Raw genomic sequence first — 19,178 nt, 5'->3', positions numbered from 1 at the left:
TTTTTAAATGAAAGATGGTCTTGGCCAGGTGTCTCCTGTTGGGTGTAGAATCTTTAACTGCAGGATCCAACTTCAGGACTCCTCAGGAATTAAATCATCAGCATCAGTGCATCTGAAGGCAAATCTTTTTGGGATATTTTCCTGCATTCACATTTCAGGCACTCTACAAGTGAGAGTGCTGTTGACAGGAGAACTCCATGTCTGTTCGGAGTTGCAGTGAAGCAAATGCAGCTGCAGTTTCCTTTTCTGGTCTCTTTGCCCCATCTATTGGTGAGAAGAGACTGTTTTAGCTCCTGGCTGAAGTTTGTGAGTGAGTGTATTTTATAAGATCACTTATCTGCCATCTCTGCCGAGCCACGCCTCAAATGGATCCTTCTCCTCACTTTTTTTTACACCATTTTCTTATCATCGTCTACATTTTTCATTAAAAATAAACTCTAATATTGATCTATGGCTTGTAATACCTTAATATTGAATGACAGGGAAAATGCTGTCTGGCCAATTTCTGTCTTGTATCAGTTGCTCCGTTTCAAATCTCTACCGAGTTTTAGGTGGGGTGGTTTGTTGTTTTTTTAAGTAGAATTACACCAGAACTCCCCTTATGCTGAAAACTGAAAATTAGTGAGATTGTTATGTTAGAAAGATAGAAAGAGGCATCCAGGGTCAGATTTCAGCTCACATACCCATTTCTCACGCTGTTTGCTCAGATCCTGATCCAAAAAATGCATGTACACATTTCATTCTGAGCATAGGAGAGAGAAATCCTGTCTTGTCTGCAGGGGAAGCTGGCAGTAACAAACACTTTTGTATCTCAAGTAACATACTAGGATTTGTCAAGGCTGGAAATAAATCTCTCATAGGAAGCTAAATTTAACAATTTGCTTGATGCATAAAAATAGATCCCTCTTTAAACCAGGTGGCTATCGAAAGAATATTTCTCCTAAGAGAAACAGCTGTTGCAGGGAAATGAGTAAGAATGTTAAGATATTTCCAACTGAATGTGTTTGTCAAACTATGATTTTGTGAGAATCTTTTACTACCTACCAGGTTGATGTCAAGCAACAAAATGGTGGCAAATTTTGTTTAAGACACTTGAGTCATTGCAGCATTTCTCCATACTCTTGGATTCATATTTTTAACCCCACCCTCCCAAAAAAAGCAAGTTCAAACCACAAACCTGTTCATTCATTAGTTGCTTTTAGCAATTTTTTTTTTTTTGGAGGTAAATTATTCACTTTGAAACAACATGAATCAAGGTTAACTTTGTTTGGGTGCTCCAAGGAATCCCACTGGTCAAGCTTTGTGTTGTGGGTTACCCCTGATGGCCTTCCACTCCTCCTTCTCTTGTACTGGAGTGGAGGATGGAGCTCCCCTTGTGGCAATGGCAGCAGTGGCTTAAGCAGAAGAAAATGTTCAACCTGAATTCATGGCCCCTTGCTTTGGCATCTTGCACTTTTTGGGTTGAAGTTAAACAAATAAACTCAGTGCTTTTGCCTGTTTCCTACAGGGCCCCTGTTACACAGGGGAGGACCTGAGGCTTTCAGCTACTACCAGAAAATTTGATAAATTTGCTTTGTTTCCTCTCTTGCAGGGACCTCCAGGGCCCCCAGGCACTGCTGGACCCCCAGGACCACCTGGGCCACCGGTAAGAAACCCTGGGGGGTTTTGTTTTTTATCAAGGAGAAGAAAAACAGCTGGAGAAAATTTTAGGTCATGGTTTTTAGAAGGAACAGAGTTAAGGCCTCTTGAAATATGGTTTTTCTCTTATATTTTCTCTGCTAAAAGCCACAGCTGGTCCTAGAGCACAGCCTCTCCCTGCTGAGCCTTGGAACCCCATTGGTGCTTCCTGGGGATAATTCAGCATCTCCAGGGCTCCCCACAGCAGTGACCTGGCTGCAGTGGAAGGGAAAAATGTACTTGAAGTGAAAGCAGCAATCTGCAGTGAGGGTCCTGCAGAGAACAGAAATTCTGATTTATTTTTTCTCCTGATTTCATTTCTCAGGGACTGCCAGGGGAGATTGGAGTTTCTGGTAGAACTGGACCACCTGGACCACCTGTAAGTGTTGAGGAACTGTTTCCCTCACCTCAAAGTTCTTAATTACTTCAGATAATTTAATTCTGAAGTCTGCTTTGTTTCCCACTTCTTTTTTGCACATTGGGTTTTAATATGAGCTCCGGTACTGTCACTTTTAATCCAGAAATAATTCTCAGATACCTTTTGTGAATAAGAATTTTACCAGGTGCAGCTCCACTATTCCTATGCAATTGGATCATGGTATTTTCTTTATGTGATACCTTTTATAATTCCTTTTGCATTTGACACAATATTGTTTCTCCAAACCTGGAATTTCCTGAATAAGGCCAAATTACTCATGATTAAAATCTCAGATTTAGCAGACTATAGCAATTTCTGTTGTTCTTAAGTCACAAAAACTGAATAATTAAATACTTAGTACAGAATTGCCACCTGCAGTCTGCAGTGTGTGTGGATTGACTGACATTTTGAAAAGGGAAGAATTTATTTTTTTTGCCATTTTAAATGCATGACAGGAAGTAATTTTAATTCTTATCTTGCTGAACCACTCTGTCACTTTGTGCTATATAATTTAATTTTAGGGGTCTATTTACTGTATAAGAAATTACCAAGATTTAAAAGGAGAAACAGATGTAAAAGAAAAAAAATATATATAGCTGCAGGTAATAGGGACTTATAGAGAATAAACTAAAATTTAAGTAAGGTACATTAAAAAAATTAAAGATCCTCAGTACCTAAAAGCTCTATACTGGAGTTTCTCTGTAACAATGATGACATCCAGTGGTCATTCACTAAAACTGGGATACTGGAAGAAAAGGCAGAGCAAATATGTACAGTGTGAGAATTTTTGTGTCTTTTGAGACAAAGTAGGAAAAAAAATCAAAACCCAAAATGCATGAGGGGGTTTTTCTTTTCTTAAACTTAGGTGGGTGGCAGGAGAGATGAGCTGAGCATGTTTATGCTGAGTTTGCTGGTAACAATTTAAAGAATTGGCACTTATAGCTTATGTTTTCCTTTTGTTTAGGGGCTGCCTGGCAAAGATGGACTCAATGGACTTCCTGGGCTTCCAGGTCAAAAGGCAAGTGACACCACAGACACTGGGATTAAGCTCCTTACCCAGGCAGATCAGTGGGGTGAGCAAGCAAGGGAGGCAGAAAAAACACAGCTGGGCATTGCAAACAATCAAGGAGGAAATCCAGTGACTCTGGCAAGTCAAGGCACACATCGAAGGCACAAAGAAGAAGAGCAAAGAAGTGTAGAAGGCTCCAAAGACGTTCCTTTCTTTCCTCCCTGAAGGGCTGAAAAGAAGAGATGCCATTCCCCTGAGCCTTCTCTAGGTCTGTGTGGCAGAAAGTTGGTTCTTTATTATTTCCTACTTCTTATGCTCCATTTGAAATCTTTTCCAAATTATGGCTTGCAAGGGGAGTTGTCTTCTCCATTGTGTATGCACTGGGAGCGGGGAGATAGTAAATGTAAAGATAGAAGACACTTGACTTCTCATCCCCCTGCAAATAAGGGACAAAGGAATGTACCATGTTTTGACTACAAAGGCCAAAATAGGTTTTGGGGATGATGATTATATTAAAAATTATTATATTTAAGAAAACAGCTCTTAACCATCTATTGCCTTGGGAGAGGTTTCCTTGCTTCTGATACTTGATCTCAGGTCTAGCTGAATCCCCAGCTCCCATTTATTAGTAAATAAAGGTGAGGAATTTGCAGTCCATAACATATTTTTGATGTTAAACAGACTTTGGATTTTATCCACACGTCTGTGTAGCACTTACTGCACTTTCCAGCTGTGTTGCCACATTTCAACCACTGCAGCCTCTGCTGTCCATGCTGATGCCACCCACATTAGAAGATCAGTTTTAAAGTATTTACACAATGAATCCAGTGACCAAGGCCCCAGTCCCAAAATTTTATGGTTTTTTTTAAACACTTTCTGACTTTCTACCCACATACAGTTTGAAGAAACTGAATGGAGAAACTGAATGGAAACTGAATTATTTCCCAGATAATTCACTATGGACATCTTTAATGCAACAGTGATTGTGTTTTTCCAGAAATTCTCCAGTAGGATGCTGCAGATGTGATTGCAAATGGCACTGGAATGGAAAAATATTCCAGGAAGCATATTCTCATATGGCTCCATTTACACCCTCAAGGTGATCTTGAGGAACTGAGTTAAAATATTCCTCACCATTGACTGCAAATGTGCTGCACAAACACCAGAGGAGTTTGTGAATTGACCTGTTGTGTTCCCTGCAGGGAGAACGAGGGGAAAAGGGTGAGGAAGGCTTTCCTGGAACAGCTGGCCCTAAGGTAAGGGACTGTACTTCATGGTCTGCTGAGTATCCACTGACTCAACCAAGGTGTGATTTTGGAAGGTCTTATACTGAAGTAGGGAGAAGATTCCTCTGAAGTTGGAGACATAAGGGGATGAGCAGATCGGGTTCACTGACTTTGATGGTGTTCCAAAATACAAACCCTTCTTTGATGCTCCTCTCTCAAGCCTGTGTGCAAGGAGATCTAACCTGGACCTTGCATTGGCTCCCTGCAGGCTGCATTCCCAAGCCATCAAAAAGGCAATTTCAGAGCCTTGTGGAATGTAGGTAGAACAACATGGACCAGTAGGGTCCACATTTTGCTAATGAGGAAGTGTTCTCACCAAAGGATCAAGTCCTTATAATGTTACAGATTTGCTTTTGTTTTTCCAGGGTGAACCAGGGATCCGTGGCCAACCTGGTGAGCAGGTGAGCAGAAAAAACAGTCTTAACAGCAAACCTGACCTGTCAAAACAATAGCAAGTGACCACATGAGATAACAAAGCCATTTTCCAATGACAAGATTTATGCAGGTCACTTGCATCTGTGATTGAAGGTGCAACAGTTATATGGGTGAGACTTATGGTTGATTTTAGAGGTCTTTTCCAACTTAATGATTCTGTGATTGGTGGAATAAGGCTACAAGTCTGAGGCACAAATTGAGGTTTATTGGGATAAGGCACTCATTAAGTTAATAACAGTTACCCCACCCTGTGAGTCTGGACTGTACTGCTGCTATTCCAAAAGTCCTTGCAATCTGCCTGATAGGTATCACTCAGTTCCCAGGAAAGTATCCTTACCTGGTGTCCCAGGTAAGGAGAAATCATCACAGCATGGGCAAATGATTCCTCTGGAGTGTTTTCATCAGGCTCCAAGGGAGGAGTGGTTTCTGTGCCCTTCCTTGATGTCATTTCACTGGGCAAGCAAACTATCAGGCTTGAAGTTTCCAGGCAGGCTTGGTCCAAGTGCCACAAAGGGCCAGACCCCAACCAGATCGCTGTCCCTAGGTCTGAATCATCTCCCCACACAGGGCTGTTTTGAATTTTAGCACCACCTTCCAAGACACTTGTCCCTCTCTCCACAATGTGATGTTCTCCACATGTTTCATAAGTGTTGTCTTTCCTGTCACAAGTTGAATTGTGCTGTCCCTGAGAGGACTTCACTTCATACATCCTCTGAATTTTGACAGTAGTTTGCTAATAGCATGTGTATGAATGCTGTTTCTTCATTCAGTTGTACACCACCCTCCAGGTACCATTCTACACTACATTTCTGTGGTTATAGATCAGAACATCATTTTGGCTTATGTCAGATGTTTTAATAAAGTCAAGATACATCAGGAAATTGCTTTCTTCATGTCTGCTTAGTTTTCATGTTAAAGGAGGGAACTGGATGGGTTTGATATGATTAAGTTTTAACAAATCCACACTGGCTGTTTTGTATTATATTTCTGTCCTTGAACTCTTACAAAGTCAATGATATTTTGCTTCAGGGCCTTTTCAGAGGCCAAATTTAAACTGTGTTTTTATTTTCCCTCTAAATTCTCCTCTGTCTCCTTCAATGCTAGATGCTCTGATTGCTCTCTGAATCTCTGGAATGGCTGGGATGTCATGGTCATTTCCATTCCTGGAAGTCTCCAATGCCAGATTGGAGCAACCTGGCATAGTGGACGGTGTCCCTGCTCATGGCAGGGGGCTGGAACTAGAAGATCTTTAGGTTCCCTTCCAACCCAAACCATTGCATTATTCCATGATAGCCAGGATCCCACGGTAGCTCTGAGAAAACATCACTCCATCTGCCACCAAATGCCACTTTCTTTAAAATTCTGCCAACATCACCTGGATGTTCTTAGTCATCCCTAGTTACTACAGTATCTTGTTCCTCACCTGATTTTATCTACAAACCCATTGCACCTCTACCATGATAATCTTGTGTTCTCTCTATACTTAAGATAATCTCTTTAGAGCAGGAATTACCTTTTCTTAGTTCAGTATTTGTACAAGACTTTGGGAACTTGGGTCTTATCCATGACTGATCTACTTTGTGATATTGCAGTTTAAATTCAGATAGAAAAGAATTATAAATAGAAAGCCACATGGTTATTTTCACATTACAAACTGGGTCAACTGGGAGCTAAATTTGAGAGTACTTGATATATTTAGGGGAAACCACATGACACAGAGATCATAGTTATTCCAATAACAAGTATTGTAAAGCAGAAACTCAAAGGCAATGTTCAAACAGAAGTAAATCCAAATGTGCCATAGTGCACTGAGATAATTCTATATCTGTTCATCAGGTGACATCTGTACTGTTCAGATTAATACACTGCAGTTTTTGCATTTCCAGACTACACCAGATCATTAATGATGAAAATAAAAGTCATATTATATTTCTTTTTCTGCTTTCATTTGCTTCCTTGGTCCTGCTAAAGAGCATCGTGAAGGAAATACATCCTAAATTTTGTGGCATCAGTTAACAGGCAAAAACCAGAGAAGTTTTACTTGCTGCATTAAGTAATGGTTTAAAAAAAAACTAAGAAATTATTTGATAATCAAACTAATCTGATTCTTTCTCAGCAAACTACATCTACAGTCAGTCTCATGAGAAAAATCAGGCAGGATCTGACAGCATTCAGTTTTCACACCCTTTGTTTTATTTTCAGGGTGAAGCAGGTTTTCCTGGTCCTAGGGGCTTACCTGGACTGAAAGGAGAAAAAGGAGACCGGGTGAGTGACTTGGAGCCACAAATTGATCTTCTTTTGGCCATTTAGCATCAGGAGGACTTACCTGAGTGTTCCTAGATGATGTTGTCCCTTGGTGTGATGGCTGTGGTAAGCAGCTGATTAGAAACCACAAGGTTACCAAGTACCCAAAAAAGGTGTTCCCTGCCTAGTGACTGTTCCCCATTAACACAGAGGTGCTAATGAACAATATCTATCCCAAATGGGAAGAGTTGTGCCATGCTGCTTGTGAGGCAGTAGGAAATGTTAGAACTCTAGAGGTCAGATTGCACTTTAGAACTCTCTTTCAGAATTACTTGCCTGATTTAAGGACATTTAAAATTCTTGATAACAAAAAAATTACTAATTCACCTTGTCGCTGAGCCCTGGAAAAGGCTTCAGATGGCTGAATTATTTTCTGATGGCTTAACTTCTACCCAAGTCCTGGTGTCTACTGCTTCCTCTGGGTAGCTGCAGAACTCTGGAGACATCTTCATGCCAGGAAATATTTGGGTCAATGTCCTGACAGTAAATTTAGCCACATGAGTGAGGTTTATAACCTTGATTACTGATGACATGCTTGAATGTGATCAAGAAGGATCTAAAATCATCTGAGGTTTTTCCATGCAGTTTGCTCCATTTTATGCCTTGTAGAGCAGAGGATACAGAATATATTAATGGCAAAAGTTTGAAACTAAATGGTCTTCAAGGTACCTTCCAACCCAAACCAAAAACATAATATAAATATTCATTCTGGGTCTCAACTGCTGTTTTGCTGCCTCTTTTCAAATTGGAAAAAACCCTCTGGTTTTTATAACTACATCAGGCAGTAGGATCTTCTACAAGCAAGTTATTTTAGGATTGGTGCTTTCCTTTCTGTGAGGTCAATTGACAATTATTGGTTTTGAAAATTTTGTGGATTTTTGAAGCCATCTTCAAAATGTTACATTTTTAATTGCTTGCTCTGCATCTTGGAAGATAGATAACTGAGAGTGTAAAATGTTTTAGTGAGGCTGATGCATTAAAATAAAAATGCACATTTTTCTTGCTTTCCTTTCCCTGCTTATAGGGAGAAAAAGGAAGAGATGGTCTCCCAGCAATGAAAGGTGAAAGGGGAGAAAAAGTAAGTCATGAAATGACCCTCATCTTCCTTAGACAGGAGAAGAAAACAGACAAAGAGGCAGAGACAAGTGATAGAGGAGACTGAGGAAGACTAGAAAATTTGGAAGACTTTTAGCTGAACTTTACAGAGAAGCAGCAGAAATAGCTATGTGTTGGATGGAGAAAATAATTTACTGAGCAATTAAATCTGATGAAATAAAGGACAATTTCATTAATTCAAGGAAAACCTTTTTTTTAAAATTTGGTTAAAATTTTCTCTTTTTTCAGTTTTATAATTGGCTGATATAAATAAGCCTAGAACTAAAATCAAAAATGTTTTCTGTGCCTGACTGTAGGGGATAGAACAATAACTAAAAGAATAGTTTGGGCTTCTGCTATCACAACACCATTGATTTTAGTGAAAGTAAGAGAAGTAGACAAAGGTAATGTCCACCAAAATTTACATTAAACCCTTGTGAACATGAAGGTGAAGAGGAAACATTGACCTTGCAGATGCTTGTGAGGGTATTGTGGAAAAACTGCCCTCATGACAGAGGCAGTGATGTTCAGGATGTGAGTTCTTCCCTCAGTCCTGAGTTTATCAGTGACTTTCACCACCTGTGGAGGGGGGAATTCTTTCATGGGTGATCCACTGACATCAATAAGGCACCTAAACTTCCTTTACCTGGGAGGTTAACAAGTGTTGTTGGTAGTTCTTGGCTTTCAAGTGTCAGGGGACTGATGTTTGTGGAGCAAAGCCCACAGGAAGGTCAGTGCCAGGGCTCAGGAGATCCTCCAGCAACAGCATAGTTTTAACTCAAAATTAGGGGGGAACAGGATTTAGCAACTTAAATATTTGATGAAAAACAGATTTTTTTTTTATCAATGAACGAAGCTTAGCTAAAACATGTTGTTCAATCAAGACTTTTGCTCAACTTTAATTTAAAAAGCAAATTAAACTCCATATCCTAAACTGGATGGGGCAACTTTAGAAATTCATCAACCTGTGAATTCAGGTTGATGATAGAATCATAGAGAGATGAAGACAACAGAATGAGAATCCTGCATGCATCAAAGCAAGGACATCAAAAACTCAGTTCAGAAGTGTCACCCAGCTGGGCGGTTGGGTTATATCTCATCTGGTAATGCTGCATCTTCTAAATGATAATGTTAAGTTTTATTTGGGAGTCTTTTTATGTAGTTAGTTACATTATTTTCTGCTCTCCAGGGTGACACAGGTTCCCCTGGACCCCCAGGCTTACCTGGAACAGTAAGTAAGATTGTGTTTGGTGCTGTAACAATATTCAAGGCGTCATTCCTCCACATAAATTCCTCAGAAACAATTTTCAAGTTTCTTCTCTGCAGAAAATTTGAGACCTATTTACTCTGAGATTATATCCTTTTGTTTCAGAGAAGCAATACCAAGGTTTATTTGGTCTTTTTATTTTTTTGGTGAGGTTGTACTTTCCTCTGTCTCTTGCAAAAACAGACCGAGAATGCATAAATTTATTGTTTTCAAAATCAAGATGCAAAGTTAGTTTGAGGAGCCTGAGTATAATTACAAGTTCACTGATGATTAAATCAGCACCCACTGAATGTAAATCCACAAACCTCTGAGTTCCCTCTAAGAAAACCTGAGTAAGCAGCTTTAAATTAGCATCATCATTGCAACTAGAGGATTTATGCCAGTCACAGATCCTCCAAGACATGGCACACATCCTCTCATCATCTCTGCTCACCACAGCTGGATACAGCTGCCTCATTCACAGATTATGGAGAAAATCTGAATCAGGGTCTGTTGGTTGTTGAAAATAGAGTGTCTAAAGACCTTGAAACAGCAGTGGAGTGCTGGAACCTGAAATGCAGGGAATTCTCAGAACTTTGGGGCTGTATGCCAAAGCTTAGAGTTAAACACAGGATTTGACCTGAAACCTTGGAAAAGGCTTCCAAATTAGGTGATAGAAGCAAGAATATGCATTTATAGTTTAAAGCAGAGACACGTTGAGTTAAGAAGAGGAAAGTTTAATATATAGAAAAAAATAAAAGTAGTTACAAGGGTAAACAAGAAGTTTAGAATACAGTACTGTAGGTTTTTGTGTCATAACGTGATTGGCCAAGAAAGCTTACGCTGTGGCATGAGTCCATAAGACAAAATATTTAAGGATTGGGTCAAAAACATAAATATCCTTGTTGGCGGTGTTTTATTGGTCAGTAAATCTTTAAAAGTTCTTGTAACTAGAGGTCTTGTGACCTTCTGAACCATGTTATGAATATGTGAGCCAAACTCACTCTTCCTGCCTGTGTAGAAGTTAAAAATAAATCGCATCATCTAAAAACTTAGAGGTCCTGTCTCTAACTCATTCAAAATTCCTTCAAAAATCCCCATAATGGAGAAGGTGATTTAATTTATTCTCTGGCATTAGCTGAGCCTCAGTCTATGCCAGATCACTTCATGGTGCTTTATGTGGAAAGACTCCACGTATATCAGACAAGATAGTCTGTCCAACACCGAAGATGAATCTGTGTTGGTAAAGGCAGAAAAGGCAGCTCACAAACAAATAAAACATAGCTGGACATGGAAATGTGTACCACTTCTCAAGCTTCCTGTGTTTGTAGGGAGAAATTATTTCTATTTGTCATGGTTTAGGAATGGTAGTCCCCAGTTTAGCACCCCTGACCCCACAAGACCCCAAAACCAGCCTCTGGTCACTCACTTCCCCTTCTCCCCTCTTCCACCCACATGTGCCCACAGAGGAGAACTGGAGGCACAAAGGGCAAAGATTGAGGATTGAGATAAGAACAATTTATGGAAACAACAATAAGCTAAGCAAACAAACAATAACAAAAGTGGACAAAAGAGGGAATGTGGAGCTTGACCTGACTGCAGCCATGCCACCCAAAATGCTCCCTCTGGTCAGGACCAGTATTATCCCACTGCTCCATCTGCGTTGCTTGCTCCAGCAGAAAGGAAAGTCCTTCCCTTCTCCAAAGTGAGAGAAAAAAGCCCTTTCCTCCACTCCTGGCAGTGGCCTAAGGTGGTATTGAATAACATAATGTCTTGGCCATACTCCCTCCCACTGGTCTAGGCTGGAACCAGGGCCTGTTTCAGCTGTTAAAAGTAGGTAATGCTTTTCACAAGTCTTCATGTCATCAAGATCTTTTTTTTTCTTCAAAATTGTATCAGCTTTGAGAAAAGATACTGTCTCTTTCTACAAAACTTTTATCATTTCTTTTTGTGGCTACCCCTTCAGAGCGACTATGTATTCCCATTGAGATTTCATGTACGTGGTACAAAGCAGAGGGAGAACACACCAAGTTCATTCATGGTATCAGGAAATTTAATAATACAGAAGGTGGCTCTAAGTGGAAAAGTGAGCTGGAGATTGCTAGCAATAAAACTGCTATAAAGTCTAAAGATTGATTGTTTCTTCATCATGGTAAGACACACAGGATAGTCTTTAGTTTATGTTCATATTTCAGATATTCTGGGAGATTTAAGATATTTGTGAGCTTCTTTCCAAACATCCAGAAGTTACAGTGGGTTGCTCTTTTATAAACTTATTTATGGAATGTATGGAATATGCAATCTGTAATGACAGGAGTATGTGTAAACTATTGCATTTTAAGGAAAATAGGCTATCCTGTTATTAACACTCTGGTTTCTGTTCCAGCCAGCCTTCTTCACCCCACATCCCAGGATTCCTGTAAGTAACATCTCTAATAAATATGTCCTCTGGCTTATCTCCTCTTGTATCTGGTCGATACACCCCTTATTGTTTTCTGTGTTATTTAAATGCTTTCAGTAAAGAACCCAGATTGAATCTGGTTCTGGGCATCCTCATCACTGTAACCAGCTGTGATGAGAAGTCCAAAGCTGTGCTGGTAAGATCAGCAGTCAAACCAACTAAAACCAAGTGTAAAATGAAGATTTTGTTCCCATTTATATCATCTAGTGGGAAATAAACAATATAACATTATCGGTGAATAAGTTTGTTGTGGATGAGGAGGTTTCATGGATGACAGAGGTAGGCTGTAGTAGGAGTGCCATTAGAAAGAGAAGCATATATGCTAGATTCTTCAGAGGCAGAGGAAGGAAATAAGGATGTGAAGTAGTACTGGAGAAAGAGACAGGATTTCTTTGGCTTGCTCTTCCCCTTTGCTCAATGGTTATACTTATATATATCTATATACACTCTAAGGAGACATACAGAACAATGACATCTTACCTGGTCTTTGTAGTGCTACAGTCACAGAAAGTTTTTCCTTTTGCTTTGAGTACATTGCTCTGGTAAATGAGCTGCAAGACAGTAAGAAATAAAAGGCTTGAAGTGTGTCAGCTGTTCCATTTGCTGGGATTTCTCCCTGTGCAAGACGACTGTGGTGACACCTTCCACAGCACAGCTCTGCACATAGCAGTGTGAGGGAGGAGAAGGTAAGAGCAGTTGGATGTACAGATGTACACATTTAAGTGTCAGAAGGAGGTGATGAGCCTGAGGAGAGTGTCATGGGTAATGTTACAGAGATGGAAGGACCAGCAGGGTGCTGACAGGTGCTCTCCAAAACCAATCCTTGCCATTGCTTCCCATTGAGTGTGTGTTGTGTTGTATTGTACCAGGGAGCTATTTCCTATATGAAATATTTCTGGAGATGGGGTGAGAGAACCACAGTGGTGGTCAGGTATAATGGCTGGAAAGAGGCAATAGCAATAAAAAAAGAGGTGGCTCCTCACTTTTCCTTCTGTCTCCCACTGTGGCCAGGCACAACTGGAACCCACTGCACTTTCTTTCCTTTAAGTAACACCGGAATAACTGAGGCATAATTGAGGCTACAGGAGGACACTGCTGAGAGCAGGTCATGGGAGCTGTAAGTCCTCTTCTGGGCCAGGCTGGTGGCAGCTGGCAGCTGTTGCTCTGTCTTTTCTGTGCACTGAGGTGTGGGTAAGCAGTGGGTGGCAGTGGACTAAGAGCAGCTACCAGTGGGCAGCAGTAGTAGGCAGTGGTAACAGCTTGGCAGAGTCACAGATTTGGCAAACTGGAAAGGACTCACAGGCAGATTTTCTGGTGGGTTGTGTTAACAAAAGCCATTTGTGTCATGGGCTGCAGCTATGGCCAGCAGGTCAAGGGAGGTGATTCTAATCCTCTGCTCTGGTGAGACCCCTCCTGGAGTGTTGCATCCAGCTCTGGAGCCCCCAAAATAAGGAGATCTTGGATCTCTTGGAGCAAATCCAGAGAAGAAGATGGTCAGAGGCTGTAAACTATCAGATGGCAGGTTTAGATTAGGTATTTGGAAGTAGTTCTTTATTGTGAGAGTCCTGAAGACACTGGCACAGGTTGTCTAGAGAAGCTGTGGGTGCCCCATCCCTGGAAATGTTCAAGGCCAGGTTGGATGGGGCTTTGAGCAGCCTGGTCTAGTGGGTGACATCCTTTCCAATGGCAGAGGGGTTTCAATTAGATGATTTTAAGGTCCCTTTCTCCCCAAATCATTGTATGAATCTATGAAGAAATCCTTCCTTTGCCCATGTCTCCGGCTGTTAGATTTTGCACTGCTGTGCAAGTCAAGTATCAAGGAAAAAGTGGAAGAAAGGAAAATCTTAAAAACTTTCCCCATCTACCTCTTGCATTACTTCTTCACTTTGCAATTTTGTTTTCCCTGGTAATGTACATCCTTATCCCCACTCAGTAACACCATCCCTGCCTACAAATGCACTGACCTGTGTCTGTGCTTTGTCCTTCTGCTCTCTCAAAAGAGTTTCAAAATTTGAAATGTCATTACACAAAACAGCTTCCAGGCACAAACATACAGGTTTGCAGCTTTAGCCCCTTTGCTTGAGCTGCTTTAGGTGATCCTGATGTTTTTCTGAAGGACACTAGATGGCATCAGGGACTGCCTGGCTAAAAGTCGATCTAATGGGATGCTGTTTGTAGAGTAAAATTCCTCCCATTATTTACCACAGATTACAGTATTTATTCATAATGCATAATTAATACAAGCATAAGTAATATTTATGCAGCTACACTTATTTTATCTGTTAGAGAATCATTTGAAAATGCTCTGTGAATTCCCAGGTGTTGCAGAAATGATTGGCAAATAGCAGACGTAAATAAAATTCAAGCTGATTTGTCTGGCTCTGCATTTTGGCTGATCACTATTCCTTGCTTGTGTGTGTAGCTTAAATCACTGATGTTCTTACTCTTCCTTGATTGCATAATTGAAACACTTGGTGTGATAAATAATGAATAAGTAATGATTGCTGTTGCCTGAATACCTACGTTCATAACAATATACAGGAGTGAGTATTGGTGTAGTGCCTCCTTTATTCCAGCTAGTTCCATAATTGTGTGCTTTCCTTTTCAATTTATAAAAAGCAGACATATGGATTTATTGATTATTGCTCTAGATCACAGGACAAAGCTGATGAACTTCTGTCTGAATGCATATTCAATTTACTGTAAGGAGGAAGAACAGGAATAAATTAATCTTATTAGGCAGTGATGGTGGTGCATGAAAAAATGTACTGACTTTGCAGGAGGGAGAGGAAGCTGCATGGATGTATGGAGATGTTAATAGAACTAGAGATCAGGAATTGCTGTGTAGTGCTCACCTCTGGAAATGCTCCAGATGATCACTGAACACTTCTCTTTTATAGATGGAATAGGGAGCTGTATCTGGGATCACTGTGGAATGACATCAGGGCTCTGGTCCTACTGAGAGGTAGTGCAGTGGCACTGGTGCTTTTGCTATTGTTCACATCATGTGGCCTTTAAAAATGTTAGAGATTCATTTTTTTTATTTTACGTATAGTCTTAGCTGCTCTTCTGCATGAGGGCAAAATGTTCTCCTTTTAAGCTGAGTATTTTTCAGTTAGTATCAGAACAGACCAAGAAGTCTAGATAGTGATCTCCATGTCTTAGTGTGGCATTCATTTTTGACTCATCGACCTCAAGGTCCTTTGAAGAAGCTACTTTGTGTCAGAAATGGGTAACTGATTGAACGAGCCCACTTATTAACAGAATTAGTGTGAGTTCCAGCCCTGGAAATAGCTTTTATTTCTCTCTTTGCCTTACTGTTTTATATCAGGGTGAACCTGGACCAAAAGGGGACAAAGGAGATCGAGGAATGACTGGAGAAACTGTAAGTACAGCCAAGAGAGGACATGAGAGTGGTCAGTTTTGGAGGGAGAGGGTGGGACATGCTCCTTCTGTAGCTGGGATGCTTCTCTCATCAGAAATAGCCACAGTGGTGCTTATCTTTGTACTGCCTGTAGAGGAAGCTACATGACTACTGGAGTTTAAGCACCTAATCTGTAGTTCTGGGCCTTAGTAGCTGAAAAAAGGACTATGGGATTTTTTAGGCAGAGCTTGGCTGGCAGTAATTTATGTGCAGGATTTATTAAGGGATTTTGAAGTGATGTGGCCCAGCTAAATTGTGCATTTGGGTACTGCAGTTGTATTCTGGACTTTCTTGTTCTGGATGGAGCTCCCAGAAGAGACAGAGCCCTGTGAAGTGGCAGCCTCTGTAAAAATCAGGCTTCTCTCAGTGGAAGGAGCTCCTTTACCTCTTCCTCTGTATTTCAGGGATTACCTGGGGTCCCAGGTGAGCAAGGTGTGCCAGGACCTGCAGGAGTACAGGTAAGAGGGACCTTGAAGAAAATCTTTGACATGACTAGAGTGGAGTACCCTCAAGGTCTGTATCACTGTAAATAATTCTTCCTGTACACACCAGCAGCCCATTTCTTTTTTATCTTTTTATGAACCTACTGTCATAGGTTCAGGGATTCTGTAGAGGTTTTTACTTCTGTTGGACTGCAGGACAGCAGGAGGAAAATCAGCTCAGAGATACAATATCTCTGTAGGGTTAGTATTGTCTGAGAGACTTCTTCCAGCTTCATGGTCCTTCAAGAAGGCATCTTGTACTGCTGCTATTAAACCACAGGTCTTGCAGATAAATCACATTTCCAAAACATTGCAGAGCAGTCAGATTCAACCCTAGGTCATCTGACCTGGAATGAGCAATGGCTCATGTGAAATGGTTCTATGGTCTCAGCCATCTTCAGAAAATTTATTGTGTCACACAAAACTATTTCCCATCAACACTGAGGTGTTTCCATTCCACATGGGTGCGTGTTCACTCTGCCATCATATATGCTGTGCCCACCCTATATAATCAGCAGTACTTGGGCATCAACAACAAACCAAACAAAAAAACCCAAACCAAAAATCAATGAAAGCAAACCAAACAAAACCAAACCCCCCAAAACCCAAGTAAAAGCCACTGTAATGCCATGCAACTTTTGACTAACATCTGCTAAATGGGGGACAGTTTAGTGAGCAGACTTTGTCCTGCAAAAATTCTTCAGAAAGGGCTCTCTGATATCTATGGTTAGGACAAACCTTCTGCATGGGGATCTCTTATTATCATTCCTAGACAACTAATGTTTATATTTCAGAGCTGTAGGTGAGTTTTCTGTGAAGGGAGACCATCAAAGTTCAGCTGGAAATTAAGTAGTTGGTTGAGGAGAGGAAGGAGTTTCACCAGATGAACACTTGCAGGTTTCAGCATCCTGTGCTGAGTATCTGAGCTGATCAGTCATTAGTAACTCTTCTGAAGCTCAGAGTTTTATTTTTATAGTTCCCTTTCTTGCTGCATAGAGAACTGGGAGCTGTTTCCTCAGCCATTAACTCCTCTGTGAATTAGTTAACAAAACCAATTCCTAGTGCACATTCAGGCATCTTGAAGCCTTTTTGTCTGGCAAGAGGTCTCCTTCCATATCTAATCAGCTGGTATCTCTCCTTTCTGCACAGGGTGCAAAGGGGGAGAAAGGAGCCCGAGGAGAGGCTGGAGCCCCTGGAGAGACTGTGAGTAACTCTTCCCTTGCAGCATTTTCCCCTGGCAGTGACACACCTGAAGGGACACTGACATCAACATCTTGTGGATTCGCAGTCCCAGGCTGCATGATCACAGAGCACATCCTCATGCACAGCTGGAAGAGGCTGTTTGTGGGCAAACAGGATCATCTGCACCAAACAGATCAATGCCCCATTCAGCCCAGCTCAAGGTTGTGCATCTTTTCCTGCTCAAATCTCTCCCTGCCTAACAAAACACCCTTTTGTGAGTGAGTGTGACTGCACTGCAATGTCAGCCCAGCTCAGGCAGGCAGCTGGAGCAGGGAGCTCACTGCAGCAGCAGCAATTGGTTTTTCATCATGGGTGCTTTTAGGCTTCACTATCAATTCTGCTGGGTTTTTTTTTTTTAATACTGGCTCATCCAGAAGACTCATCCCACACCCCTTTTTGAGGCATTTGTTGTAGGGAGTGCTGCTCTTGTCTGTCTGTATGCTGAGGAACAACAAAGGATTCCAGTCCAGTTTTATTATTGTAAAAACACATAAGACCTTTGCAGCTGAATAAAAGGCCTCAGACTTTTTTTGCAAGCCAAGAGGAAGAAACACTGAAGAACTGTTTGAAACAATGATTGAGAAAGGGAATGACTGATTAGGAGAAGGAAGGAATAAGAAATTCAAATCATGCATCCTAGAGCGCTGAAATTTTTTCTTCCACCTTTGTGTTCACGGTTTTCTTTCTTGTGCTTGTGCTTGGTATCTAAGGAGTGCTCTAACCCTAAACCCTGAACTGCCTGCTTTCAGGAGACTTTCACTCTTGGTTGAAGGACCCCTTAGTATTTTGGAGAGGAGGAAAAAATAAAGAAAAAAAAAGAGAGATGGCAAAAACTATGCCACTTCCACAAAAACCCATTCCTTGGTTTTATTTTTTATGAACCTGGTGGGTCAGAGGATGTTTATGATATGGAAATGCAGATATTTGCAGTCACCTTCCCTTTTCTTGCCATCCTTTCACAGACTGCTGCTGCTCCATGTTTCTATTGGCTCACAGACCAGTGACTGTAAATAACAAAGAAATGAGAAAACCTTTAAACCTCTGCTATGAGCAAAGGCTGAGAGGATTGGGATTGTTCAGCCTGGAGAAGAGAAGGCTCCAAGGAGATCTCAGAGCCCCTTTCAGTGCCTAAAGAGGAAATACAACAGAGTTTCAGAGGGACTTTCTTCAAGGGCATGGAGTGATAGGACAAGGAGGAATGGCTTGACTGAGAGTAGGTTTAGATTAGAATTAGGAGGAAATTATTTCATTTGAAGGGGATGAAGCACTGGCACAGGTTGCCCAGCACCAGCTGGTCTAGAGGAAGGAGTCCCTATTTATGACAGAGAGTTTGGAACCAAATGATGTTTAAGATCCCTTCCAACCCAAATCTATGATTCCATGAAACCTCTAAATATAGCCTGGTAACCCCAGACATACATCTCTATTGGGACATGAATCCCCAAATATATGTCCTCTAATGAATATGTCTCCCATGAAATTTTGGAGACACACGTGGGTTTTTCATGCTACAAATCTTTATCTTCCAAACAGATAGAGACCTGCAATTCAAAACTCTACACTCTGGATGGTTTAGGCTATTTCACTTGTTCAGTGCAAAAGGATGTTTTCAGGTTTTGTTCCCCACAGCAGAGAAAGGTAGAATTGTCAACAAAGCACATTTTGTTGACCTACATTTTTTATGATAAATCAACAATCTTTACTCTGTTCTTCTGATGTTTCTGGCCCAGACTTTCCTTCCTGTATCTGAGCTAGATTTAGGATTTCTTTTGATAGAAGGTAGCTTTAAGCTCCCAAAGAGAGCCTTCATCCATATTGTATTGTTTCATTACTCTTTACACTAAAAAGTTTCAAAAAAATGTGCTATTTTTTGCCTTATTGATGTACAACACCTTGTCTGACATGAAATCCAATCTCACTTGGAACATCTTGTTCCTATGGTGATACAAGTTGTGATATGCACACACACACACTTCATTTTTCTTAAAACAGGGTTTGAGTGGACCAGCAGGGCCCCCAGGTCCAAGAGGCTTGCCAGGAAATGTGGTAAGTATGCACCAGTGTATTTGTTTTCCCATCTGTGCCCTGATTTCTTTATT

At 40.9% G+C, this 19,178-nt stretch overlaps 1 protein-coding gene across 1 annotated transcript in view; it reads left to right on the top strand.

Moving 5' to 3' along the window:
• COL22A1 (collagen type XXII alpha 1 chain) overlaps positions 1-19,178 on the top strand; it is a 203,374-nt gene that overhangs the window by 128,846 nt on the left and 55,350 nt on the right. Inside the window, exons 24-36 of the mRNA XM_058812385.1 lie at positions 1,592-1,645; positions 2,003-2,056; positions 3,060-3,113; positions 4,307-4,360; positions 4,756-4,791; positions 7,028-7,090; positions 8,154-8,207; positions 9,414-9,455; positions 11,857-11,889; positions 15,263-15,316; positions 15,760-15,813; positions 16,987-17,040; positions 19,072-19,125. Coding sequence (XP_058668368.1) covers positions 1,592-1,645; positions 2,003-2,056; positions 3,060-3,113; positions 4,307-4,360; positions 4,756-4,791; positions 7,028-7,090; positions 8,154-8,207; positions 9,414-9,455; positions 11,857-11,889; positions 15,263-15,316; positions 15,760-15,813; positions 16,987-17,040; positions 19,072-19,125 — 660 coding nt within the window. The remainder of the gene's footprint in view (positions 1-1,591; positions 1,646-2,002; positions 2,057-3,059; positions 3,114-4,306; positions 4,361-4,755; positions 4,792-7,027; positions 7,091-8,153; positions 8,208-9,413; positions 9,456-11,856; positions 11,890-15,262; positions 15,317-15,759; positions 15,814-16,986; positions 17,041-19,071; positions 19,126-19,178) is intronic.

The sequence above is a fragment of the Ammospiza caudacuta genome, chromosome 1, assembly GCF_027887145.1.
Source record: "Ammospiza caudacuta isolate bAmmCau1 chromosome 1, bAmmCau1.pri, whole genome shotgun sequence".
In the NCBI taxonomy this organism is placed as follows: domain Eukaryota; kingdom Metazoa; phylum Chordata; class Aves; order Passeriformes; family Passerellidae; genus Ammospiza; species Ammospiza caudacuta.
The sequence above is the reverse complement of the archived record's forward strand: the minus strand, read 5'-3'. Positions and strand labels throughout refer to the sequence as shown.